The sequence below is a fragment of the Oncorhynchus clarkii genome, chromosome 4 (assembly GCF_045791955.1).
Source record: "Oncorhynchus clarkii lewisi isolate Uvic-CL-2024 chromosome 4, UVic_Ocla_1.0, whole genome shotgun sequence".
Lineage (NCBI taxonomy): Eukaryota > Metazoa > Chordata > Actinopteri > Salmoniformes > Salmonidae > Oncorhynchus > Oncorhynchus clarkii.
This window is the reverse complement of record NC_092150.1, coordinates 41,073,975-41,099,111: the sequence shown is the minus strand read 5'-3', so window position 1 is coordinate 41,099,111 and position 25,137 is coordinate 41,073,975. Positions and strand designations below refer to the sequence as shown.

General features: G+C 43.9%; 1 protein-coding gene across 1 annotated transcript in view; it reads right to left on the bottom strand.

The window, feature by feature from the left end:
• Positions 1-25,137, bottom strand: part of LOC139406818 (phosphatidylinositol 3-kinase regulatory subunit gamma-like) — a 297,830-nt gene that overhangs the window by 174,709 nt on the left and 97,984 nt on the right. Inside the window, exon 5 of the mRNA XM_071149873.1 lies at positions 2,071-2,202. Coding sequence (XP_071005974.1) covers positions 2,071-2,202 — 132 coding nt within the window. The remainder of the gene's footprint in view (positions 1-2,070; positions 2,203-25,137) is intronic.

The following is a 25,137-nucleotide window of genomic DNA, read 5'->3' as shown; positions in this document are numbered from 1 at the left end:
TCATAGTTTGTCCAGTTTGTTTTCCAATGATTGCACGTTGACCAATCATACCGAGGGTAGTGGGATTTACCTAATCGTCTGCGAATTCTTACAAGACACCCCACCCTCCTCCCCCTTTTTCTCTGTCTTTTTTTCACGCTGATGATGGGGATTTAGGCCTTGTCTCTACAAAGCAGTATAACCTTCATGTCGGTCTCATTAAAGAAGAAATCTTTGTCCAGTTTGAGGTGAGTATTCTAAAAGCTATTTTCGGTCATAAGAGACGGTAGCAGCTACATTATATACCAAAGGAGTTACAAACAATGTGAAAAAATTAATAAAATAGCACAGTTGGTTCGGATCCTGTAAAATGGCAGCCCTCCCTTCCGGCGCCATATCCCTATTTATCAGCGTTAGCTCTCATGTTAATAATTTGACCGCACGCCTTGCGGGTTGATACCATTCCCTTTTATGTTTTACTTTGTAAAAAGAAGCTATTACAGGACTATTTTATTTACTGCAACGGAAATGAAAACATGCAATGCGTTACAGTAGGCCTTTAGAATAATGCAAAACATATCCTTGACTATCCAACTCGATGAGTAGGAAACAAATGATGCCAGTCAGCCCGCACAGCTGGCCCATCGAAAGGACACCTAAATTATACCAAAACTAATTTCACACATAATAAGAGTATAGACGATATTAAATTGACAATCATCTGATGAGTGACAATATTAGGCCTATCAGTTGTCAAATTGTATATGAAGTGATGGGCGCATCTTGTAATTTACATTTAAAGATGCAAGGAAAGGATCATCACTTTATCAAATCCTCCTTCAGAGTCACATGGAGGTAAAACATTTTATATATAGTATCAGACAGAGCATATTCTGCCGTTTCTATTACACTTACCTTTGTCAAATAACTCGCATAATTCAAAAGTTGCAGCTCTATTTCCAAATTGAACTTTTTCCAAGAATACCTGTGCTGTCCGTGCGGCAGCATTGCTCTGGCTACTAAGCAAAAAGTTAGTAACATAATAAACTTCAAATTAAAATATACTATTTATTTATGCAATTCATCCTTTACAATTGTTCATGCTGTTGTTTAGGAATATAGCAGATAATTTCACCTGTGCAACTGGCTGGTTATATAATTTCTAATCTTTTTAGTTTCAACTTTGTCAAAAGAAGCTGTAACTGGACTTTATTAATTACTATAACTCTGTTACTAATCGAATCTACAAATAAAGTTGATCAAATAGATTACACAAATGTTTTTATTGTAAGAGAAATGAAAATTGGCTATAGGCCTACATTCTTTCTAGGACTTTGTAGAACTACACAAAACATATCCTTTACTATTGTATATTTTATTTTTATGTGTATATTTCCACTAATATTTCTTCATACAATTAATCCTTTATAATAGTTTATGCACTATTTATCAAGAATTGGTGCTTTATGTTTGCTGCAATTAGCGGGTTGGTATGCATCTGATGCATATGTTATGCTAAAGGGGACGCCAGGCAACGTTCTCTAGCAGATAATTATAGGCAGAAAGACCAGACGGTTCTAGTGCTAAAGGGACACTTTTGGATTTTGACATTTATCTACTTCCCCAGAGTCAGATGAACTTGTGGATACCATTGTTATGTCTCTAGCATAACATAACTAACATAACTAGTGTTAGCATAATGTTGGAAGTATATGGGTATATGCTAACATCTTCTAGCATTCTTGCAGATAGCCATAGTCTGCCAATCATTGCGCTAATGCTAGTTAGCATTGGCTCACGAAAATACCTCTAACCTCCTTTATACTGGACACAGAGACATACAAATAGTATCCACGAGTTCATCTAACTCTGGTGAAGTAGATGAAGAACCTCATTCCCAGAGTATCCCTTTAATCCTGGGTTAAAATGAACTTAACCTTCTTTCAAGTGACAGCAGAACTCTGTGATGGGCTAGCCGCAATAAGTCTGTGCAAACCGTATCTATGTCGTATCCATATGTCCTAGCTGATTATGGACTGTGATGTTTGATGTTAGTTAATCATTACCATTGTGAGTGTACTGTTACTGTACCTTGGGCAGTGTAGACCAGTTCACTGTAGACCACAGCTGGGATGATGGGGGAGGGCAGGTCCTGGAGGAAACCCCTCAGAGTATCAGACAACACTGCCACTTCATACTGGTCCACATCCACTGAGACTGGGTCTGAGAGGGAGGGAGGGAGGGAGAGAGGGAGGGAGGGAGGGAGAGAGGGAGGGAGGGAGGGAGGGAGAGAGAGAGGGAGGGAGGGAGGGAGAGAGAGAGGGAGGGAGGGAGGGAGAGAGGGAGGGAGGGAGGGAGAGAGGGAGGGAGGGAGGGAGGGAGAGAGAGAGGGAGGGAGGGAGGGAGAGAGAGAGGGAGGGAGGGAGGGAGAGAGGGAGGGAGGGAGAGAGGGAGGGAGAGAGGGAGGGAGGGAGAGAGGGAGGGAGGGAGGGAGGGAGGGAGGGAGGGAGGGAGGGAGGGAGGGCGTACGAGAAAGAGACTTGTGTTAAGAATCACAAATTCTTCAATCCTATGTAATTTACAAGAGAACACAAAATAATGAGGTGTGACTGGCAGCTCATTTTTCAGCTGTACTAGTGGAGACAGACAGAAGTGTTGGTACAGCAGCAGCCTGACACTGGATGGTATTCTGAGCTGTAATGAAATGAGTCAAAGGAGTGTCAGGGCCATTTAGCTCTGGGAAACAGGCATATATCAGTTAGAAACAGAAAGAACCTACCAGATGTACTACATACAGAGAAAGAATGCCCTAAACAAGCGGGATGTAGACAAAACAGTCACAGAGATAATATTTGTGTGTGTCCTGGGTGATCAGGTTCATTGCATTAGGGGAGGACAAGCATTGATTTCTCTAAAACTAATTGTCAAATAAACTTTCCAATCATAACGGTCCACTAAACCAGAGGTAAATTTATATCACTGTGACCTCTTTCTGACCCCCTTCCAACACAATATGATAATTCAAGAACAGTTCTGTAGCTTGTGTGTGGGTGTGTTGTGGAGTCACTGATCCTGCCCCTCCATGTGGAAAAGTCATACAGAGGGCAAGACATTATATTAATTTTCACTGTGTTCAGTGACATAGAGGACAGAAGGATGTATGTTTCATGGCACACGCTAGTGACAGTCAACCTGTGGTTAACTGTTTTTCTATGCTGGGGTTGACTATGTTTGACTGACAGTACTAACTCTCTGTGAGGATGAGATAGGATGAGGACAGCCCTCTCATGGCTGATAGTAATGGCTCTACTGTAAGGATGAGGACAGGATGAGGAGTGAGGACAGGATGAGGATAGGATGAGGAGTGAGGATTGGATGAAGACATTCCTCTCAAGGCAGTGTATCTCTGTGAGGATTAGGACAGCCCTCTCATGGCTGACAGTAGTGGCTCTACTGTGAGGATGAGGACAGGATGAAGACTGGGAGGCAGTTTAATCACAGCTAATGAACAGGCTCTGGGGACCTCAACCAGCATCATTACACCACTGCTGCCCAGTCAGACTACAGGGGATAGGGACCAAGAAATCCCCACATCATTTCCCTCTCACTCCCCATTATTATGAAAGCAATAGCTGGCGGTAGTTTGAAAGTGCTGGGTTTTGATTAATAAACAAGTTGTAGGTGTGACGAGGGCTTGGCCACTCACTGGCCAATCAAGGTGTTCAATTGCTTAATACTACATGCGTGTCTTATGTTCTGACGGTCTATGCATTATCATCAACTTTAATTCGCCAGGGGGCACGGAATATTCTCATCCACTGTGGATTAATACTACAGCTTCTTAAATAGCATAGACTACAGTAACGAGTGATAGCAACAGTAAACAAGTAGACCATTTAGAAACCTTTTATGGGCAGGCTCCTTGGCTAATGCATGGCAGGATAAGAAAGACACCAGACACATTGCTGTTGAACCAGATTTTGTTATAGTAGGGTAAGGGTAGCCTACTATAAGAGCTCATATAAAACCTGTAAATTACCAATCCTGGGATTGAAAATCGAAGAAGCACCGGCTTTAACAGGTAGATATTGCAAATTAGTGTGCGCTTGACAATTGTTCTGGATTAACGCCAGCTGAAAATACAGTCCTGAGGGCCTGGATCTTTCTCTGCCTTTCGCATTCCCGGAATTTCTCTCTTCCTTTATATCTTGCTACCTCCCTTTGTTTTTGTCTCGTTCCTTCTCTCTCTCTCCCTCTCTCTTGGCTACCACTTACTCTCTGCTCTATTGGGCCTAGAGAATCCAAGTGAGAAGGCTATCTCTTCTCCACTCTCTTCCAATTCTCCCCTATCTCCCTCCTATCCCTTCTTTTCTTCACACCCCTCTCTCCGAATACCTGCCAGCTCTCAGAGTGGCGTCACAAACAGCTGTTTAATCCACTCCAGAAAGGATTAGCTTCCCACCACTTGGAGTTGGCACACCAGGCCAACTCCACCCAGATCATGTGTGACAGTCGTAGAAAACTGACAAGGACTGACCCCCCCCCCTGGCCCTGGATGGATGAGGTGAACTTCAGGCAGACAGAATTTTGGTCTTCCATTCAAGTTGTCTGTGTCTAACAGAGGGAGTTGGGAGGGGGTGTGGCTGTCTGGCTGTGTGTTTGCGTGCGAAAGAGAGGACAGATTAGTCTCTTTTCTAATCTTGGTTGGGGTGTGCGTGTCAGAATTTGGGGTCAATTCCATTGGCCTTTATAATGTTTTCATTATATATTTGACCTTGTTTAACTAGGCAAGAAAAAATCTTATTAACAACGACGTCCTATGAACGGTGGGTTAACTGCCTTGTTCAGGGGCAGAACGACACATTTTACCTTGTCAGCTCAGGGATTCAATCTAGCAACCTTTTGGTTACTGGCCCAACGCTCTAACCACTAGGCTACCTGCCACCCCAGGAATGTACAATGGGGTCCATAATTATTGTCATCCTTGATAAAGATGAGCAAAAAAGACTGTATAAAATAAATAATAAGTCATATATTTGTTAAACAACATCTATTTTTTTTGTATTATTATAAAATAATAACATTTTTAAAAAATGTTGATCATACAATATAACTCAATACTGGTATTATTTATTTTATACAGTCTGTTTTGTTCATCTTTATCAAGGGTGACAATAACTATGGCCGTTTTTCAATTCCGACTTCATTCCTAATCCAATCCCAGAGTTGAGTGGAATTGAAATGACATTGACCTCAGTGCCACTAGTGTGTATTATCATCATCATCATCATCACTATCCATCTCCCACACACAAACAGACTTCTACCTTAAAACCCCCGATACATTATGTAGAAGACAGATAAACTAGGTGTGTTGTATATGTTTGACTGGCTTAGCATTTAACAACAAACATTTCAACAAGGACCACTCCCTCGCTGTACACACACCCACAAACACACCCACACGAAGACACACATACACACGAAGACCCCCCCCCCCCTCCCCCTCACTCACTCACTCACTCACTCACTCACTCACTCACTCACTCACTCACTCACACGCCCCCAAACAAACAACACAACACACACAGCTATGATCAACTATTACTATACATCTCTGATTATTGGTCCAGCTGTCCATCTGATCTATTGACATTTTTGGGGTTATTTTTCTAAGCATCGTCCCAAAGGAGGTCTGCTTGCCTCTGAACAAACAAATCCATACCAAGTAGGTATTTCTCCAGGCCTCATATCGATGCTCAGCTTTCAGCCTCCCCATCGCTAACACACTCTTTTAGCTCATCAATCAGGCTTGACTCTCCTCCTCACACACACACACTGTACACAGGCGCCATGACGATTGAATCAAGTGTCAAATCCTGCCACCAGCCCAATATGGGTCTGCCCTCTACTATTGATCTACCTTAAGTTCACAGTGATAGTGACTCCAGTCACCCAAGTCATAGACTGTTCTCTCTGCTACCGCACGGCAAGCAGGACCAGAGCACCAAGTCTAGGACCAAAAGGCTCCTTAACAGCATCTGCTGCCAAGCCATAAAACTGCTGAACAATTAATCAAAGGCCACCCAGACTATTTGCATTGACACCCCCCTACAGGTACAAATTACCTACATGTACAAATTACATCGACTAACCTGTACCCCTGCACATTGACTCGGTACCGGTACCCCCTGTGTATTGTCTCATCATTGTTATTTTATTGTGGTACTTTTTAACATTGTGTTACTTTTTCAAGTTTATTTAGTAAATATTTTCTTAAGTCTATTTTCTTAAAACTGCATTGTTGTTTAAGGGCTTGTAAGTGAGCATTTCACGGTACCTGTTGTATTCGGCGCAAGTGACAAATAAAACATTGATTTGATTTGATATGCACTGTTATACAGGGCCATTCTTAAAACAAAGCTTTGACGATAACCTAGCTAGTCATCAGCTCCTGATAACATTGGGTTGGGGGAAGGTGGTGGGTGTGTGTGCAAACATACTTGTGTGTCCATATGTGTATATATATATACAGTGGGGCAAAAAAGTATTTAGTCAGCCACCAATTGTGCAAGTTCTCCCAATTAAAAAGATGAGAGAGGCCTGTAATTTTCATAATAGGTACACTTCAACTATGACAGACAAAATGGGGGGAAAAATCCAGAAAATCACATTGTAGGATTTTTAATGAATTTAATTGCAGATTATGGTGGAAAATAAGTATTTGGTCACCAACAAACAAGCAAGATTTCTGGCTCTCACAGACCTGTAACTTCTTCTTTAAGAGGCTCCTCTGTCCTCCACTCGTTACCTGTGTTAATGGCACCTGTTTGAACTTGTTATCAGTATAAAAGACACCTGTCCACAACCTCAAACAGTCACACTCCAAACTCCACAATGGCCAAGACCAAAGAGCTGTTAAAGGACACCAGAAACAAAATTGCTGGCTGGGAAGACTGAATCTGCAATAGGTAAGCAGCTTGGTTTGAATAAATCAACTGTGGGAGCAATTATTAGGAAATGGAAGACATACAAGACCACTGATAATCTCCCTCGATCTGGGGCTCCACGCAAGATCTCACCCCATGGGATCAAAATGATCACAAGAACGGTGAGCAAAAATCCCAGAACCACACGGGGGGACCTAGTGAATGACCTGCAGAGATCTGGGACCAAAGTAGCAAAGCCTACCATCAGTAACACACTACGCCGCCAGGGACTCAAATCCTGCAGTGCCAGACGTGTCCCCCTGCTTAAGCCAGTACATGTCCAGGCCAGTATGAAGTTTGCTAGAGAGCATTTGGATGATCCAGAAGAAGATTGGGAGAATGTCATATGGTCAGATGAAACCAAAATATAACTTTTTGGTAAAAACTCAACTCGTCGTGTTTGGAGGACAAAGAATGCTGAGTTGCATCCAAAGAACACCATACCTACTGTGAAGCATGGGGGTGGAAACATCATGCTTTGGGGCTGTTTTTCTGCAAAGGGACCAGGAAGACTGATCCGTGTAAAGGAAAGAATGAATGGGGCCATGCATCGTGAGATTTTGAGTGAAAACCTCCTTCCATCAAATCAAATCAAATCAAATTGTATTTGTCACATACACATGGTTAGCAGATGTTAATGCGAGTGTAGCGAAATGCTTGTGCTTCTAGTTCCGACAATGCAGTAATAACAAGTAATCTAACTCAGCAAGGGCATTGAAGATGAAACGTGGCTGGGTCTTTCAGCATGACAATGATCCCAAACACACCGCCCGGGCAACGAAGGAGTGGCTTCGTAAGAAGCATTTCAAGGTCCTGGAGTGGCCTAGCCAGTCTCCAGATCTCAACCCCATAGAAAATCTTTGGAGGGAGTTGAAAGTCCGTGTTGCCCAGCAACAGCCCCAAAACATCACTGCTCTAGAGGAGATCTGCATGGAGGAATGGGCCAAAATACCAGCAACAGTGTGTGAAAACCTTGTGAAGACTTACAGAAAACGTTTGACCTCTGTCATTGCCAACAAAGGGTATATAACAAAGTATTGAGATAAACTTTTGGTATTGACCAAATACTTATTTTCCACCATAATTTGCAAATAAATTCATTAAAAATCCTACAATGTGATTTTCTGGATTTATTTTTCTCATTTTGTCAGTCATAGTTGAAGTGTACCTATGATGAAAATTACAGGCCTCTCTCATCTTTTTAAGTGGGAGAACTTGCACAATTGGTGCCTGACTAAATACTTTTTTGCCCCACTGTATGTGTTTGTGTGAATTTCTGTGTCTACTACGTGCAAGTGATGATCAGTCGAGCCTAGGGAGGGAAAGGTTACACGGGTGAGAGGGCGAGAGGTTTTTCATGTAGGGTCACATGATAGTATAGGTATAGGTCCTCGTGAAACAGGTTCTCACAGTCTCACTGTGGAATTAGATGCTCATCCACGTTCTCCACAACTTCACATTTCAAAGTTAAGGGTTAAGTTCAGGCACTCATTTTGAATGGTTAAGTTAATGGTTAATGTTTAGGTTGGGTTAAAACCAAAAAATATTTATAACATGTGTCCACAACTGGGATCAAACTACGCAACCTTCTGATCCTGAGTCATGGGATTACACCCATCCCTGTCCACAACGCCCTAGCTAAACCCAAGACTAGTACAGCCCTCACTGTTGCCTCAGGACATGGATAGACGTCCAATTTAGACGTCAATCTTGAATGATCTCCCTACCTTGCGACAGGATTAGCTGTTTGATCTCCAGTGAAGCCTATGTAACCCTTGGTGACCTGAGAGACTCACACTGCTGTAAAGGTTAAGGTGGTTGGATTGTGTTCTCTTTAAATGAGACTGACCGAACAGGATCCAAAGCCTTCACCCTGACCCACAAACGTAAAGGTCGCAGGCAGCCAGCTGTGCGATGGGCTATCCAGCTGGTCATTTCATGCGGTTTAACCTTTTCACAGGTGAGTTCCAAATATCTCTAACGGTCGCCCCAGTGTGAGTTGTTTATGCACGTGATGTCAGAATGCACTCACTGTTCCAAAATGGGATTATTATGCAGCAGGACAGTTAACACGCACTGCCTGCTAACTATCTATAGGCTATGCTTCAACTTGTCAATTTCAAATTATTTTCTAATTTTCAAACTGTATTTTATAAAAACAGTTTGAATTGAGGTGTGTTCCGCCTCCTCATTAATTTACATTCATCGTTGCGGACAATTTATGGTTGAGGCTTTACTGAGCTGGATCTCTTCTAGGAGAGCCCACTGCACTTCACTCTTGCAGTGAAGCCGCTCAACAACTACATCACATTAGTCATCTAACAGACTCCCATCCAGAGCGACACACAGAAGCAACCAGGGTCAAGAACCTGTTCAAGGGCACGTCGACAGATCTCCCACAAGGTCAAAAATGGGGACGCAAACCAGCAATCCATCAGCCACCGGCCCATGCTCCCAACCGCCAGGCCACCAGCCCTCCAAGATCCCCCCCCCAACAGTTCCCCAAGAGCTGCCCCTCAACCATCCGGGACTCCCCCCGCACAGTCCCCCCCCCCCCCCTAGAAAATAAGATACAAATAAAATAAAAAAATATATTATATTCACCACCCTCAATACTCCCCCCCCCCAATTACCAGGGAAATCAAAACAAGAGAAAAAAAAGAGAAAGACAAAGGAAAAAAAAACATCAATGAAAAAAACAAAAGTCATCAAGGCCAACAAAAATCATAACAGCAAGGCCAACTGAATATGTTTTAGTGCATGTATGGCACTATTTACATGTGTGTGTGTGTGTCCGTGTATGTGCACCTGTGTGCATTTGAATGAGTGTGTGTGTATATGCACGTGTACAAACAACTGCACGGCATCAGTCTCAGGCAAACCAGCATTAGCTGTAAAAACATTGCCCCTCAGTGTCATTCAAACATACTTTTCATAATGTTTTATTTTGACTAGATTTTTTATACTTTTATCTTTGACTCTCATTCTATCCCCTGCCCAGAAACTCCACTCCCACTTGTCTTCAATTCCACACCCCAACTCTCAGCTTCCTTCAGCCCATCCCACCTATCTCTGCTGGCCACCCTCTTTGGATTTTTACGCACCATATATCTTTCAACTATGCTGTGATGTTTAACATACAATTTCAATCTATGTTATCGAATAGAATCAACAGATTGTGAGTTGATAAATAGATAAATACGTACTTTTAGAAGAGTATTAGCAGAATAGTAATTGACTGAGCCGGTATCTCCAGATCTCCCAACAGTACTATTTTTAGGGACAATTTTAGATCAATGTTATGCATTTTGAGACGAGAAACAGGCTACCTGAGGGCAATACCAAAATAAATGGTCAAATGATTCTGTATCCTCACAACAAAATCTGCAGAGTTTCGATGATTGTATGCCCCAAATATTCAACATTTTGTTGGTGGCAAGAGTTCTATATAATAATTTTTGCTGAAAAGTATAAAGTCTTGAATCTTGAGTCGTTTTATATATCAACTCATGGAATCGGTCCAGCAAAAATCTCTTCCCAACTATTTTGCAATCTGTATGGCACAGCTGTCAAGATCCTGGTCCTCAAATGAAACTGGTATACTTTCCTATTTATGCTATTTTTATTCCACCGCCAGTTTTTTATATTGGGCAGACAGACCAGTTCCCTACCTCCTTCCGCTGCCACCTGCCTCCTCCATTTTTGGGGTACTGCTGTAATCAATTGGTTGTACTCTTGGATTGAGCAGACCTTCCTGTACATTTCTGATAACTCCATGAAAGACATAACTCTACCATTCCAATTTACAATATCATTTAAGAACAAAATATCATTTTCAAACATCTTTCCCATAAATACAGGAATTCTATCAACCAGCACATTTGAGATCAGCCATAATATCTGTTGCAATATTTCTTCTATCTTTTCAGGGGGATGAATTTAAGTTGTTGTCTACTCTGCAATCCTTTTTTGAAGAATAGAGATACTTAGAAAAAAGTATAATTTTAAATTAATCGAAAATGAGACATGGCAATCTGCACAAAGGCAAAAAGGCAATTTTGAGCTTTTCTTAGTAATCTACTTGAGAAACATTTAGGGATCAAGTACAACTTTTGAATAATTGAAGCTTTTAGAGAGAGGTTTAGTGCTTTAATATTTAATAATCTAAACCCACCCAATTCATATTCATTATATACCTGTAGATAGGCACGGTTTATGTTGTCTGATTTAATGGCCAAGATAAAGGGAAATATTTTTGCTAATATGATTAAAAAAAGTATAATCAGGCGTAGGGAGCGCCATAAGTAAGTGAGTAAACTGAGATATGACTAGGGAGTTATTCAGGGCAATTTTTTCCATAAATAGACAGGTATTTACCTCTACATGGTTGCAGGATCTTGTCATTTATATCTTTTGTGATATGAATACCAAGTATGTCTACTTCACCGTCAGCCTATTTTATAGGTAAACTGCAGGGTAATGTAAAAGTTGTATTTTTTTAGGATCCAATATGTAATATTGTACACTTATCATAATTAAGTTTTTAGTCCAGAGAGTACAGAAAAGTAATATAGATATTCAATGAGACATTGCATGGATCTATCTTGTGGACTTAATATAAAACTTGAGTCATCGGCATACATGAACACCTTTGTTTTTAAGCCTTGGATTTCTAGTCCTCTATTGTTTGCTTCTGGATCTGATTTTAATAGCTAGCATTTCGATGGCCAATACGAATAGATATGGTGACAGTGGACACCCTTGTTTAACTCCTCTTGACAATTCAAATCTCTCTGAGAAGTAGCCGCTATTTACTCTTTTACACCTGGGGTTGCTATACATTACTTTTACCCATTTTATAAGAGCATCACCGAAATTGAAAAAAATCCAGGCATTTATAAATAAAATCCAGTCTTACTTTATCAAAGGACTTTTCAAAATCCACTATAAATACCAGGACTGGCTTCTTAGATGTTTCATAATTTCTAATAGTTGTCATATATTATCTCCAATGCATCGTCCATTTAAATAACCTGCCTGATCAGGATGAACAATCTCTGGTAAAAACCTTTTTAATTCTGAATGCATTTCGCTAGTATTTTTGCATCACAACATGGAAGTGTAAGAGACCTCCAAGTTTTTTAGACAGACAGGATCTTTATATTTGCCATAAGGGTCTTGTTTTAATAAGAGTGAAATCAGACCTTCCTGCTGAGTACCTGACAGACTACCATTTCTATAGGAGTAGATAAAACAATCTAACAATGGAGCTTTGAATATATCAAAAAATCTTGACCGATACAGTTGAAGTCACTTCTTATGTTGGAGCCATTAACTCATTTTCAAACACTCCACAAATGTATTTTTAACAAACTATAGTTTTGGCCAGTCAGTTAGGAAATCTACTTTGATGCCTCTTTGCTTGACATTATGGGAAAATCAAAAGGAATCAGCAAAGACCTCAGAAAAAACCTCCACAAGTCTGGTTTATCCTTGGGAGCAATTTCCAAACGCCTGAAGGTACCACGTTCATCTGTACAAATAAATAGTATGCAAGTATAAACACCATGGGACCACACAGCCAACATACTGCTCAGGAAGGAGACCCGTTCTGTCTCCAAGAGATTAATATACTTTGGTGTATTTTTCTCCATATTCCATCCAGTTTGCTTCATTTTTGTAATAGATTACATTAGATTGTTCTTGAATAAGTTCCTCCAGTTCTTTTTGTTTTACCTGTACTATTAGTTAATGTTTTTTCCCTTGTTAGTCTTGACTCTTTAGCCAGAAACAGATTTTTTTTTATTATTGATGAATATTAAATTGAATGACCTCTGAAGGTACATTTAAAGGTATTCCAAACAATAAGGGGATTTGCTGAACCTATATTATACTGGAATAAATCTGTTATAAATTATTTTGTTATAGTTAAAAATAAATTGTCATCCAGTAAACTTTGGTTAAGAGCTATGTGAAGGCCAATTAGATGATGATCCGATGGCATCCTGTCTCCTATTAAAACTTTTCAAGTGTTGCATGGATTCCAGCAAGAGCATCGTCCGTTTCTGGAGATGAATCAGTTGTTTTTTGTTGTCAACGACCGTGCTTTCGCTGTTTTGTTTGTAATTAACAGGCTGTTCTGTGAACGCCGTACACATTAAACATCTCCCTACATCTCCCTTTACTCAATTACAGATGTTTTTATGCATAAAAACTTTTGTCAGTAATGTGGCATCTGCAAAGGACATGAACTGAACATAGCTAGTTGAAATTAGCTAGTCAATCAAGCAACCGCAGCTTCCGGTTTCACGCTTGTTGGAGCGAGTGGTTTTGTATTGTAGTAACGTGGTGCCTGCCTGTATTTCCTTAACCTCTAGCGTCGAGCAATCCCCTATCCGGGAGCGTAATCATAGCCTCAAGCTCATTACCATAACGCAACGTTTCCTATTCATGAAAATCGCAAATGAAATGAAATAAATATTGAAACACAAGCTTAGGCTTTTGTTAACAACACTGTCATCTCCGATTTTCAAAATATGCTTTAACCAGCTACACAAGCATTTGTGTAAGAGTATTGATAGCCTAGCATAGCATTAAGCCTAGCATTCAGCAGGCAACATTTTCACAAAAACAAGAAAAGCATTCAAATAAAATAATTTACCTTTGAAGAACTTCGGATGTTTTCAATGACGAGACTCTCAGTTAGATAGCAAATGTTCATTTTTTCCAAAAAGATTATTTGTGTAAGAGAAATACCTCCGTTTTGTTCATCACGTTTGGCTAAGAAAAAAACCAGAAAATGCAGTCACTTACAATGCCAAACCTTTTTCCAAATTAGCTCCATAATATCGACAGAAACATGGCAAACGTTGTTTAGAATCAATCCTCAAGGTGTTTTTCCCAATTCTATTCGATGAAAAATCATTCCTGGCAGTCGGTTTCGCATCAGAGGCAAACGGAAAAATACTGCAGCTGGAGATTACGCAACAATTGCGACGGAGGACACCAAGCGACCACCTGGTAAATGTAGTCTCTTATGGTCAATCTTCCAATGATATGCCTACAAATACGTCACAATGCTGCAGACACATTGGGGAAAATGTGGAAAAGGTAAGCTGACTCCTAGCTCCTCCACAGCCATATAAGGAGTCCTTGCCATGAGGCGGTTTCAAAAAATGCGGCACTTCCTGATTGTATTTGTATCTGTTTTTTTTCTGTAACATCAGTTCTGTGGCACTCACAGACAATATCTTTGCAGTTTTGGAAACGTCAGAGTGTTTTCTTTCCAAAGCTGTCAATTATATGCATAGTCGAGCATTTTTTCGTGACAAAATATCTTGTTTAAAACGGGAACGTTTTTCATCCAAAAAATTAAAAGAGCGCCCTCTATATCGAAGAAGTTAAACCTTTCAACTTAGCAATACATGTAATTGGTCAGTAGGTGTAGTGTGTTGGACGCAGTCACTCATATATAGAGGTCTATAGAGCCTGTCTGCAGTCCTGATTTCTGTAACCGTTAGCTTACCTGTGTAATATTAACATAAGCTCAGGAACATTTGTTTTGCAAACATGTTTCTGTTTTATCAATTGCTGTGCTGATCAATGGGCAGTTTATTATTTCTGTCAAATTAACACGTAGCTTCAATAATACACATTTACAATAGGCCTATATCTAAAAAGACATACAACCTAATGATGTACATTATTTTAATAGCAGGACAATGTCCATTATTCCTCTTAAGAGTATGAATTAGGCTGCTGCCCATGGTCACCTCCAGCAGGCCACGCTGCGCCAAAAGTCCAGCGCGGACCGTCACCGCAGTCAGGCCCCGGTGTTCGCACCGGCTCTCGACCCGAAACCTGCCCCTCCGCCTGCCCTGCTGGAAGCTGGGCCCGCGGTTTGTGGGGCCATTCAAAGTCCTGAGGAGAGTGAACGAGGTGTGTTATAGGTTACAGCTTCCCCCCGATTACAATATTAACCCCTCGTTCCATGTGTCTCTCCTCAGGCCGGTGGAGGCTGGTCTGCTCCAGGAGTCTGAGGTGCGGGAGGTTCCTCCGCCCCCTTTGGACATTGAGGGGGCCCAGGCGTACTCCGTTCGTTCCATCTTGGATTCGAGGCGTTGGGCGGTGGGCCTTTAGTACCTCGTGGAGTGGGAGGGGTACGGTCCGGAGGAGAGGTGCTGGGTGCCGGTGGCGGATGAGTTGGACCCTGAACTGCTGCGGGAGTTCCACTGTCGCCGGCAGGATCGTCCTGCGCCTCGTCCTCCGGGTCGTCCCCGAGGCCGGTGTTTGCGCGTCGCTGGAGCCGCGCGTCAAGGGGGGGGTACTGTCACAACTTCCGCCGAAGTCGGCTCCTCTCCTTGTTCGGGCGGCGTTCAGCGGTCGACGTCACCGGCTTTCTAGCCATCGCCTCTCCATTTTTCATTTATCCATTTGTATTGTCTTGTTTTACACACCTGGTTTACAATTCCCAATCACACTGCATTTATTTATTCCTCTGTTCTCCCTCATGTCTTTGTGTGATATTGTTTGTGTGTTACGTGTTTTGTAGCGTGACAGGCAGGCGTTCATTATTTTCCGTGTTATTTTCACAAAGCTTTTTTGAATTGTTTTGTTTTGTGACTGTTTTTGTGCTCTTTACACTTTGCCTTGTTGGCTGGAGGTTTTTGACGCAACTGCGTCTGTCTGTTATCTTTCTCCTGACAAAATAAAGTGTGTGCCTGTTCACAATTCCCTGCTCCCCTGCACCTGACTTCACCACAAGTACGCACACGCCTGACACTTAAGTACATTATTGACTGTCACAGCAGGTGGCTCAGATAGCACGGCATGAAGTGGCACTAACTGATTGGTGTAGAGGGCCTGTGATACTTCTATCCCTGACATCCTAGTCATCCACCTTGGTGGAAACGACATGGGATACACAAAGGGGATGGAACTGGTGTGGCAGATGAGCAGATTTAGAGGTGGTCATCCAAATGTTTACCGGGACAACAGTGGTTTTCTCTGATATAACACAGCGGAGGAGCTGGATGTTCCAGTGTGGACCAGAAGATAAACAAGTGAACACATTTCAGGGAAGACAATCCGCAACCCTGCCATTACGCAATTATCCCTGGTATGTACCGTAGGGATGGAATGCATCTGATTGATGACATATCAATGACATGTTCCTTGAAAGTTGAGAGTTGGTATCTCAAGTCTACCCCGTTCTCTCCTCCGTAATACCAAGATGGAGAAGTGTGCAATTGCGCAAGATGGAGAAGTGTGCATTTCTGCATCTGCAGGAACCCCTAATACTAGTCTGTTGTTTTAGATTTTGGTCTCTGAGTTTCTGATACTGATGACACACGTTTTTTTTGTAAGGATTCAAGTGTGTCTTACTGTCTTTCTTGGACTTGAGTTGCATCACAAGGTATAATAAAGTAAGCGTTCAACACAACTTTTTTCCCCACAACCCTGGTTCTGGTTTCCTGGTTCTAGTAACTGTCCCTAAGTTCCCGGCACTGTTGTCAGTGTCACTAACCGTACTGTATGTTGTATAAGCAGTACTCTGCTGTTGGCTGTAACACAGGACACTTCCAGTAAATTCGACGCCCTCTCAGAGAGGAAAATATCGGTGAAGACGACAAGTCTCATTCCTGCATGTCAGTGTGTGTGTGGGTGTGTGTGACTGCCTGTGTGCGTGAATGTGAATTCATTCACTTCTCTGTCTACCCATCTGTCCTTGACATGCTGTTCAAGTATACAGGTACGCGTAGACACTAGGCCAGTGGCGAGGAAGGAAGTGCTGAGGGTTAAACAGTGAGGTCTGAGGGTGAGGAGGACTGGAGCCAGGACAGGACAGGGCTATAGCACCCAACACAGAAAACACACAGCGCACCCAAAAAAATAAACAGTCAGAACAGCATCAAACATAGAACAGCACCACAATGCCAACTGGCAAAAGAGAATGAAGGAGAGAGACAGAGAGAGAGATGATGATAGAGGGAGAAAGAATAGGGAGGGAGAGGTAGAGATAGAGGGATAAAGATAGAGAGGGAAAGATTGAGAAAGAATGATCCACGCTTAGTGTTTCTCTGCTCTGTCATAAGAGGCCTGACTCCAAGAACCTTGGACTGCTGCTGCTCTGCTAAGAGGTGACATCATCACCAGAGAGAGGGAGAGACGGATGCTTTACCTCCTCTCACACCACTGAGTGGAAGATAGCAGGAGGTGAGAGGACAAGTGGAAGTGGAGGGGAGAGAGGGGAAAGGGTTAGGACAAAGTGTCAGAGGTACAAACTGCAGCAGACTAATTGGAACATAGTGTATAAAGTGTTACTGGGAGGATAGGATTGTGGAAGAATTTAGAGTGGAAAAGGACAACCTGATACACAATTATGCCACCATTGAGGGTAATGGCCTACCCATACAATATCCACCCCAGTACAGTGCTACTCTGCGTACTGTATCATCAGGAAGCAACACATGAGACAGCTGAGCTCAGCACTAGAATGTGTGAGGACTGAGAGCCCAGCTTTCCAATATAATATAATAATGTATTAGGGCTGATAGGAGTTAATGACAGGAGAGAATGACTAGAAGAGCCTCTCACGTCTCCGTCCAGGCTGACTAAGGAATTATACTGCTGAACAAATAGGCAAACAAATCGACAATACCACTGAGAGAGAGGCATCGCATCATCCCCTTCCCGCGGGGGGCAGGCTTTAACAGCGTTCCTTCCCCAGAAGGAAAAAAGGAAGAAAGTCGTAGCTCGCTTGGTGACAAACCACCGCTCCCTTTCTGTTAATCACGCAGCTTTAGTTAAATGACTGCTATAAAACAAAAGGCGTACGTACAGTAGCTAGGTAATGTAGGTAGGTAATATGGCTGTGGTCTGTGTACGAGCGTAGGCAGCAGAAGAGCAGCTAGGAGAGAAATCCCCGGCCGACTGTAAAACCAACGCTGGCCTCTGATAGGTTATCGACGAGTGCATACGGCACACGGTGACAACACCTGAAGCCAATAGGAGAAGAGGAAGGAGTGGTTTAATTTGTGTTTTCCTGATCTTAATGGGTCCTGTCACAGTAGGGAGGGGAAAAGGGAATGATGATGAATGAGTGAATGAAAAAAAGAGTGGGTGAAGAGGCAGAGAAGGTGGGAAGAAAGGGGGTGAAGGTATGACGTGGGTGTGTGTAGGCTCTCCGTGTCTTCATTGGGCATAGAGGGTGTGACTCTGTTCCTAGGCATCGTCCAGGCAGGATGGAGATGCTCGAAGAGGAGATGTGGAGGTTTGGGAGATTGGTAACAGATTCTAACGTAGAACAATCCCACAGTGTCAACTGGCAAGATATAATGAAAAAGAGAAAGAGAGAGATGGTGACAGAGAAAGAGAGGGAGAAAGACAGGGAGACATATTGACATCATCTGAATCCAATAGGAGAAGAGGAAGGAGTGGAGGGAGTGGTTTTGATGTGTGATTTCCTGATCTCAGCGCATCCTGTCTCAGAGGTAGGGAGGGGAAAAAGGGATAGTGATGAATGAATGAATAAAAAAAGAGTGGGTGAAGAGTCAGAACAGGTGTGAAGAAAGGGGGTGAAGGTATGAAGTGGGTGTGTGTAGGCTCTCTGTATCTTTATTGGGCATAGAGGGTGTGACTCTGTTCCTAGGCATCATCCAGGCAGGATGGAGATGCCGAAGAGGAGATGAGGCGGTTCGGGTGATTTGGTAAAACTACAGATCCCAGTCCCAGGGTTTATTCATAAAAAAATACAGGTGACTGGCTGTGTGTGAAACTATGAGTTGAACGTGTAACTATGTACGTGTGTGTGCGTGCTTGGTTGTGTCTGCTATTTCCAGGAGTAATAAGGAGAAATGTCTTAATCTGTTCTTGTCTAGTACTGTCTTTTTGCTAGCTAGGGCCATCTACTTTAAGTGCTGTCTGTCTTCCCAGAAGCCTACTTGGTGTGTAAACTTCTGAATGCTCATAACTTGCAGCTGATTGTTGAGATCAACCAGGATTAAGGGGCAGGGCAATTTGTGATTGTTGTTGTTTTGGTAATCAGTGGCTGTATTGAAGTGGGAGTGGTTTCTAATCTCCTATGCAATCAGCAATTAGTACCGGTAGGTATGCACTTCACCTCTATTAGGCAATTAGCGAGTTGTGTTAGTACGTCAGTCTCCCCTGTGTTTTCAGCGGCGGTCTCATATAATTGTTCTGCAGAGTGTGTGTGTGTGTGTGTATGAGTCATCCTCTCCAAAACTGTTCTCACTCTATGCCAGAGAAGTTGGCGTCTGGATGACTGCATGCATGTAATCAGCGTGATTCATATACCAGGTCTGTTACCGTGCAACTAAAACAACAAGGAGCGTGGGCATCACTCAACCAACAGTGTTGGGGATGCTACTCTGAAATCATAGTTTACCAAACTAGCAATTACTTCACACTGTAAGAAGTTAAGCTACACTAAAACTACCCTTTTACTTAACTAATGCTACTTTGACAAAGTAGTTCACTACATCCAAACTGATTTGTGAAGAATTCTATCTAAATCTGAAATGTCATAGACTACAAATTGCAAGAACAGATCACTCTGGAGTCAGATGATAACAGAATGTGTAATTTAGCCTATTAAACACCAGAAATATGTTTCAAGTGAGAATTAGGAAGATCTGATATTCTTGCCTACTTCACCCATATTTTATTTTATATTAAAAAAGTTGTGTGTCGTTCCAGTAGTTAGCTACACCGCTACATGGAAAAAATGTAAAAAACACTACCATGATTTGAATTTAGTTCAACTACCACCAAGCTCCTGCAAAATGTAGTTTATTACTCCCAAACACTGTTAACTAACAGCTAAAAACAGCTAGCTGTCACAATGTTAACGCCCGTGCCATTTACCAATCGGCAGTCTGCTCAATGAGGTAATGGTTCTAGACAGGTTTCACACACACACGCACACACACACACACACACACACACACACACACACACACACACACACACACACACACACACACACACACACACACACACACACACACACACACACACAAACTCAGCAAAAAAATACATATCTTCACAGATCTTCATTGTAAAGGGTTTCCCATGCTTGTTCAATGAACCATAAACAATGAATGAACATGCAACTGTGGAACGGTCGTTAAGACAATAACAGCTTACAGACGGTAGGCAATTAAGGTCACAGTTATGAAAAATTAGGACACTAAAGATGCCTTTCTACTGACTCTAAAAAACACCAAAAGAAAGATGCCCAGGGTCCCTGCTCATCTGCGTGAACGTGCCTTAGGCATGCTGCAAGAGGACTGCAGATGTGGCCAGGGCAATAATTGCAATGTCCGTACTGTGAGACGCCTAAGACAGCGCTACAGGTAAACAGGACGGACAGCTGATCGTCCTCGCAGTGGCAGACCATGTGTAACAACACCTGCACAGGATCAATACATCCAAACATCACACCTGCGGGACAGGTACCGGATGGCAACAACAACTGCCCGAGTTACACCAGGAACGCACAATCCCTCCATCAGTGCTCAGACTGTCCGCAATAGGCTGAGCGAGGATGGACTGAGGGCTTGTAGGCCTGTTGTAAGGTAGGTCCTCACCAGACATCACCGGCAACAACGTCACCTATGGGCACAAACCCACCGTCGCTGGACCAGACAGGACTGGCACAAAGTGTTCTTCACTGACGAGTCGCAGTTTTGTCTCACCAGGGGTGATGGTCAGATTCGTGTTTATCGTCAAAGGAATGAGTGTTACACCGAGGCCTGTACTCTGGAGCAGGATCGAGGTGGAGGGTCCGTCATGGTCTGGGGCGGTGTGTCACAGCATCATCGGACTGAGCTTGCTGTCATTGCAGGCAATCTCAATGCTGTGCGTTACAGGGAAGACATCCTCCTCCCTCATGTGATACCCTTCCTGCAGGCTCATCCTGACATGACCCTCCAGCATGACAATGCCACCAGCCATACTGCTAGTTCTGTGAGTGATTTCCTGCAAGACAGGAATGTCAGTGTTCTGCCATGGCCAGCGAAGAGCCCGGATCTCAATCCCATTGAGCATGTCTGGTACCTTTTGGATCGGAGGGTGAGGACTAGGGCCACCCCGCTCCCCCAGAAATGTCCGGGAACATGCAGGTGCCTTGGTGGAAAAGTGGGGTAACATCTTACAGTAAGAACTGGCAAATATGGTGCAGTCCATGAGGAGGAGATGCACTGCAGTACTTAATGCAGCTGGTGCCCATACCAGATGTTGACTGTTACTTTTGATTTTGACCCCCCCCCCCCCTTTGTTCAGGGACACATTATTCCATATCTGTTAGTCACGTCTATGGAACTGGTTCAGTTTCTGTCTCAGTTGTTGATTCTTGTTATGGTCATACAAATATTTACACATGTTAAGTTTGCTGAAAATAAACTCAGTTGACAATGAGAGGACGTTTCTTTTTTAGTTTATATATACAGTGGCTTGCAAAAGTATTCACCCCCTTGGCATTTTCCTATTTTGTTGCCTTACAACCTGGAAATAAAATATTTTTTTGGGTAGGGGTTTGTATAATTTTATTTACACAACATGCCTACCACTTTGAAGATGCAAAATATTTTTTTTCTTGTGAAACAAACACCGTGGTCTAGGTCTTTCGAAGGCTGTGACAGAAATTCCCACCACAAACGGACCAAGCAGCGTGGTGGGAGGAGGACATCCTAAATGGCAGGGGATCCTGGGCATGGGAGGAGATCCTGGCGGGAAAGGATCACCTGCTGTGGGAGCAGCTGGAAGCAGAGAGGAAGGGGGAGGCAGCGAGAAAGAGGGCCCAGGTTTACACAGGGTCACGGCTGGCACATGTTTTTAGGGGGGGCACATGGGGAGTGTGGCAGAGTCAGGATTCAGACCTGAGCCAACTCCCCGTGCTTACCGGGGCGAGCATGTGACTGGTCATGCACTGTGTTATGGGGTGATGCGCACGGTGTCTCGAGTGAGCATTCACAGGCCGGTGTGCTCTGTGCCAGCGTCCCGCATTTGCCGGGTGGAAGTGGGCATCCAGCCAGAACGGGTTGTGCCAGCTCTGCGCTCGAGGCCGCCAGTGCGCCTCCATGGCCCAGTGTATCTGGTGCCTCTGCTAAGAACTAAGCCTGCTCCAGTGATGATCCATGGCACGAAGCCTCTAGTGATGATCCAGGGCACGAAGCCTCCAGTGATGATCCATGGCAAGAAGCCTCCAGTGATGATCCATGGCAAGAAGCCTCCAGTGATGATCCATGGCACAAAGCCTCCAGTGATGATCCATGGCAAGAAGCCTCCAGTGATGATCCATGGCAAGAAGCCTCCAGTGGTGATCCATGGCACGAAGCCTCCAGTGAGGAGTCATGGCACGAAGCCTCCAACGACAGCCTCCAGTCCGGAGCCTCCAGCGACGATCTCCAGTCCGGAGCCTCCAGAGACGGCCTCCAGTCCGGGGCCCGCAATGAAGGCGCCCAGTCCGGGGCCCGCTACGAGGGTCCCCAGTCCAGGGTCAGCGACGAGGGTCCCCGCACCAGAGGTGCCACCAAAGTGGGGTGAGCCAGTGGTGGAGCGGGGTCTGCGTCCTGCACCTGAGCCACCACCGCGGATGGATGCCCACCCAGACCCTCCCCTACAGGTTCAGGTTTTGCGGCCGGAGTCCGCACCTTTGGGGGGGGGGGGGTATTGTCACGCCCTGACCGTAGAGAGCCTTTTAATGTCTCTATTTGGTTTTGTCAGGGTGTGATTTGGGGTAGGCATTCTAGGTTTCGTTTTCTATGATTTGTGTTTCTATGTTTTGGCCGGGTATGGTTCTCAAACAGGGACAGCTGTCTATCGTTGTCTCTGATTGGGAACCATACTTAGGTAGCCCTTTTCCCTACTTTCTGTGTGGGAAGTTGTCTTTGTTTGTTGGCACTATAGCCTTGAGCTTCATGGTTGATTTTTGGATTGTTTATTGTTTCGGATATTTTTTTATAACCCAACCCTGATCTGTACTTCTCTACAACTTTGTCCCTGACCTGTTTGGAGAGCTCCTTGGTCCTTGGTGCCCCTTGCTTAGTGGTGTTGCAGACTCTAGGGCCTTTCAGAACAGGTGTATATATACTGAGATCATATAACACACAGATTGCATGCAGGTGGACTTTATTTCTTATTAGGTGACTTCTGAAGGTAATTGGATGCACCAGATCTTATTTAGTGCTTCATATCAAAGGGGGTGAATACATATGCACGCACCACTTTTACATAAAAAAAATAATAATTCATTTCACTTCACCAATTTGGACTATTTTGTGCATGTCTATTACATGAAATCCAAATAAAGATCAATTTAAATTACAGGCTATAATGCAACAAAATCGTAAAACACTTTTGCAAGGCACTGTATATACAGTATACACACACACAAGCACACACACAATCATGCACTCTGTAGCCATCATGCTGTTCATTGACTATACCTCAGCCATCAACACCATAGTACCCTCCAAACTCATAATTAAGGTATGAAACAACACCTCCACTTCACTGGTCCTCAACACAGTGGCCCCACAAGAGTGCATGCTCAGCTCCCTCCTGCTCTCCCTGTTCACCCATCACTCAGAGGCAACACAGGCCTCCAACTCAATCATCAAGTTTGCAGAGTTTACACAACAGTAGTAGGCCTGATTACTAACAGTGACGAGACAGCCTACAGGGAGGCGGTGAGGGCCCTGGCAGGGTAGTGCCAGGAAAATAACCTCTCCCTCAACGTCAACAAAACGAAGGAGCTGATTGGGGACTTCAGAAAACAGCAGAGGGAGCACCCCCCCATCCACATCGACCTGACCGCAGTGGAGAAGGTGAATAGCTTCAAGTTCCTCGGTGTACACATCACTGACAATATGAATTGGCCGACCCACACAGACAGTGTGGTGAAGGCGGCGCAACAGCGCCTCTTCAACTTCAGGAGGCTGGAGAAATTTGGCTTGGCCCCTAAGACCCTCACAAACTTTTACAGATGCACAATCGAGAGCATCCTATCTCTACCACAGGCATCCAAATGGCCCCCATAAAGTTTGAGGCGGTCGCCGACTGGCCCCGTCCCACCTTTTATGTTTTATAAGCAACTTTCATTCATGGAGCTCAAGGGACGTTTCACCTCCGGACCCATCCTCGTTCATCCTGATCCTACTCATCCCTCTGTGGTAGAGGTGGACACCTCGGACACCGTAGCAGGGGCAGTCCTTCACAGTGGAACAAGGAGGACAAGAAACTGCACCCATGCGCCTTTCTCTTGAAGCGGTTCTCGCCAGGGGAATGCAACCAGGAGCTCTTGGCAGATAAGTAGGCCCTTGATGGATGGAGACACTGGTTGGAGGGGGAACCTCAACCTTTCATGATCTGGACCGATCATAAAAACTTGGTCTCCATTCAAGAAGCCAAGAGGTTGAACCCTCGCCAGGCTAGGTGGGCTCTGTTTTTTAACAAGTTCGATTTCACACTAGCCTATCGCCCAGGATCCAAGAATCAGAAAGCAGACGCTCTGTCCCGCCAACATGATGTCTCTAACGAGGAGCGGGACTCCGAGCCCACCATCCACAGCTCCCACAATGTGGCCCCTGTTATATGGAGTATTGAGACCAGGGTACGACAAGCCCAGACCCGAGAACCTGACCCTGGCGGGGGTCCCACTAACGGACATAACGTTCCACGATCAGCGTGTTCCCGAGTACTACAACCGGGACATTCCTCTAAATTAACTGGGCATCCAGGGGTTAATCGGACACTGGAGTTCTTGAGGCGGATATTCTGGTGGTCCAACATGATTGAAGATGTGAGATCCTTTGTAGAAAGAGGAGGAAGGGAAGCGCTACTAAGGTACACAATAGGACATTTTGGTAGATTTGTTTTGTTTTTTGGTAGATTTTTTGTGAGATCCTTTGTTGTGGCCTGTTCCGCCTGTGCCCAAAGCAAGTCCACACGACAGCGACTGGCTGGGTTACTACAACCTCTGCCCATCCCCAGTCTGCCCTGGTCCCACCTGTCCGTAGACTTTATCCCAGGGTTACCTCCATCCCAAGGGCTTACCACTATCCTGGTGGTCGTTGATCGTTTCTCCAAGGCAAGCCCATTTCATTGTCTTACCCAACATGCCTTCAGCGAAGTAGACCGCTGATCTC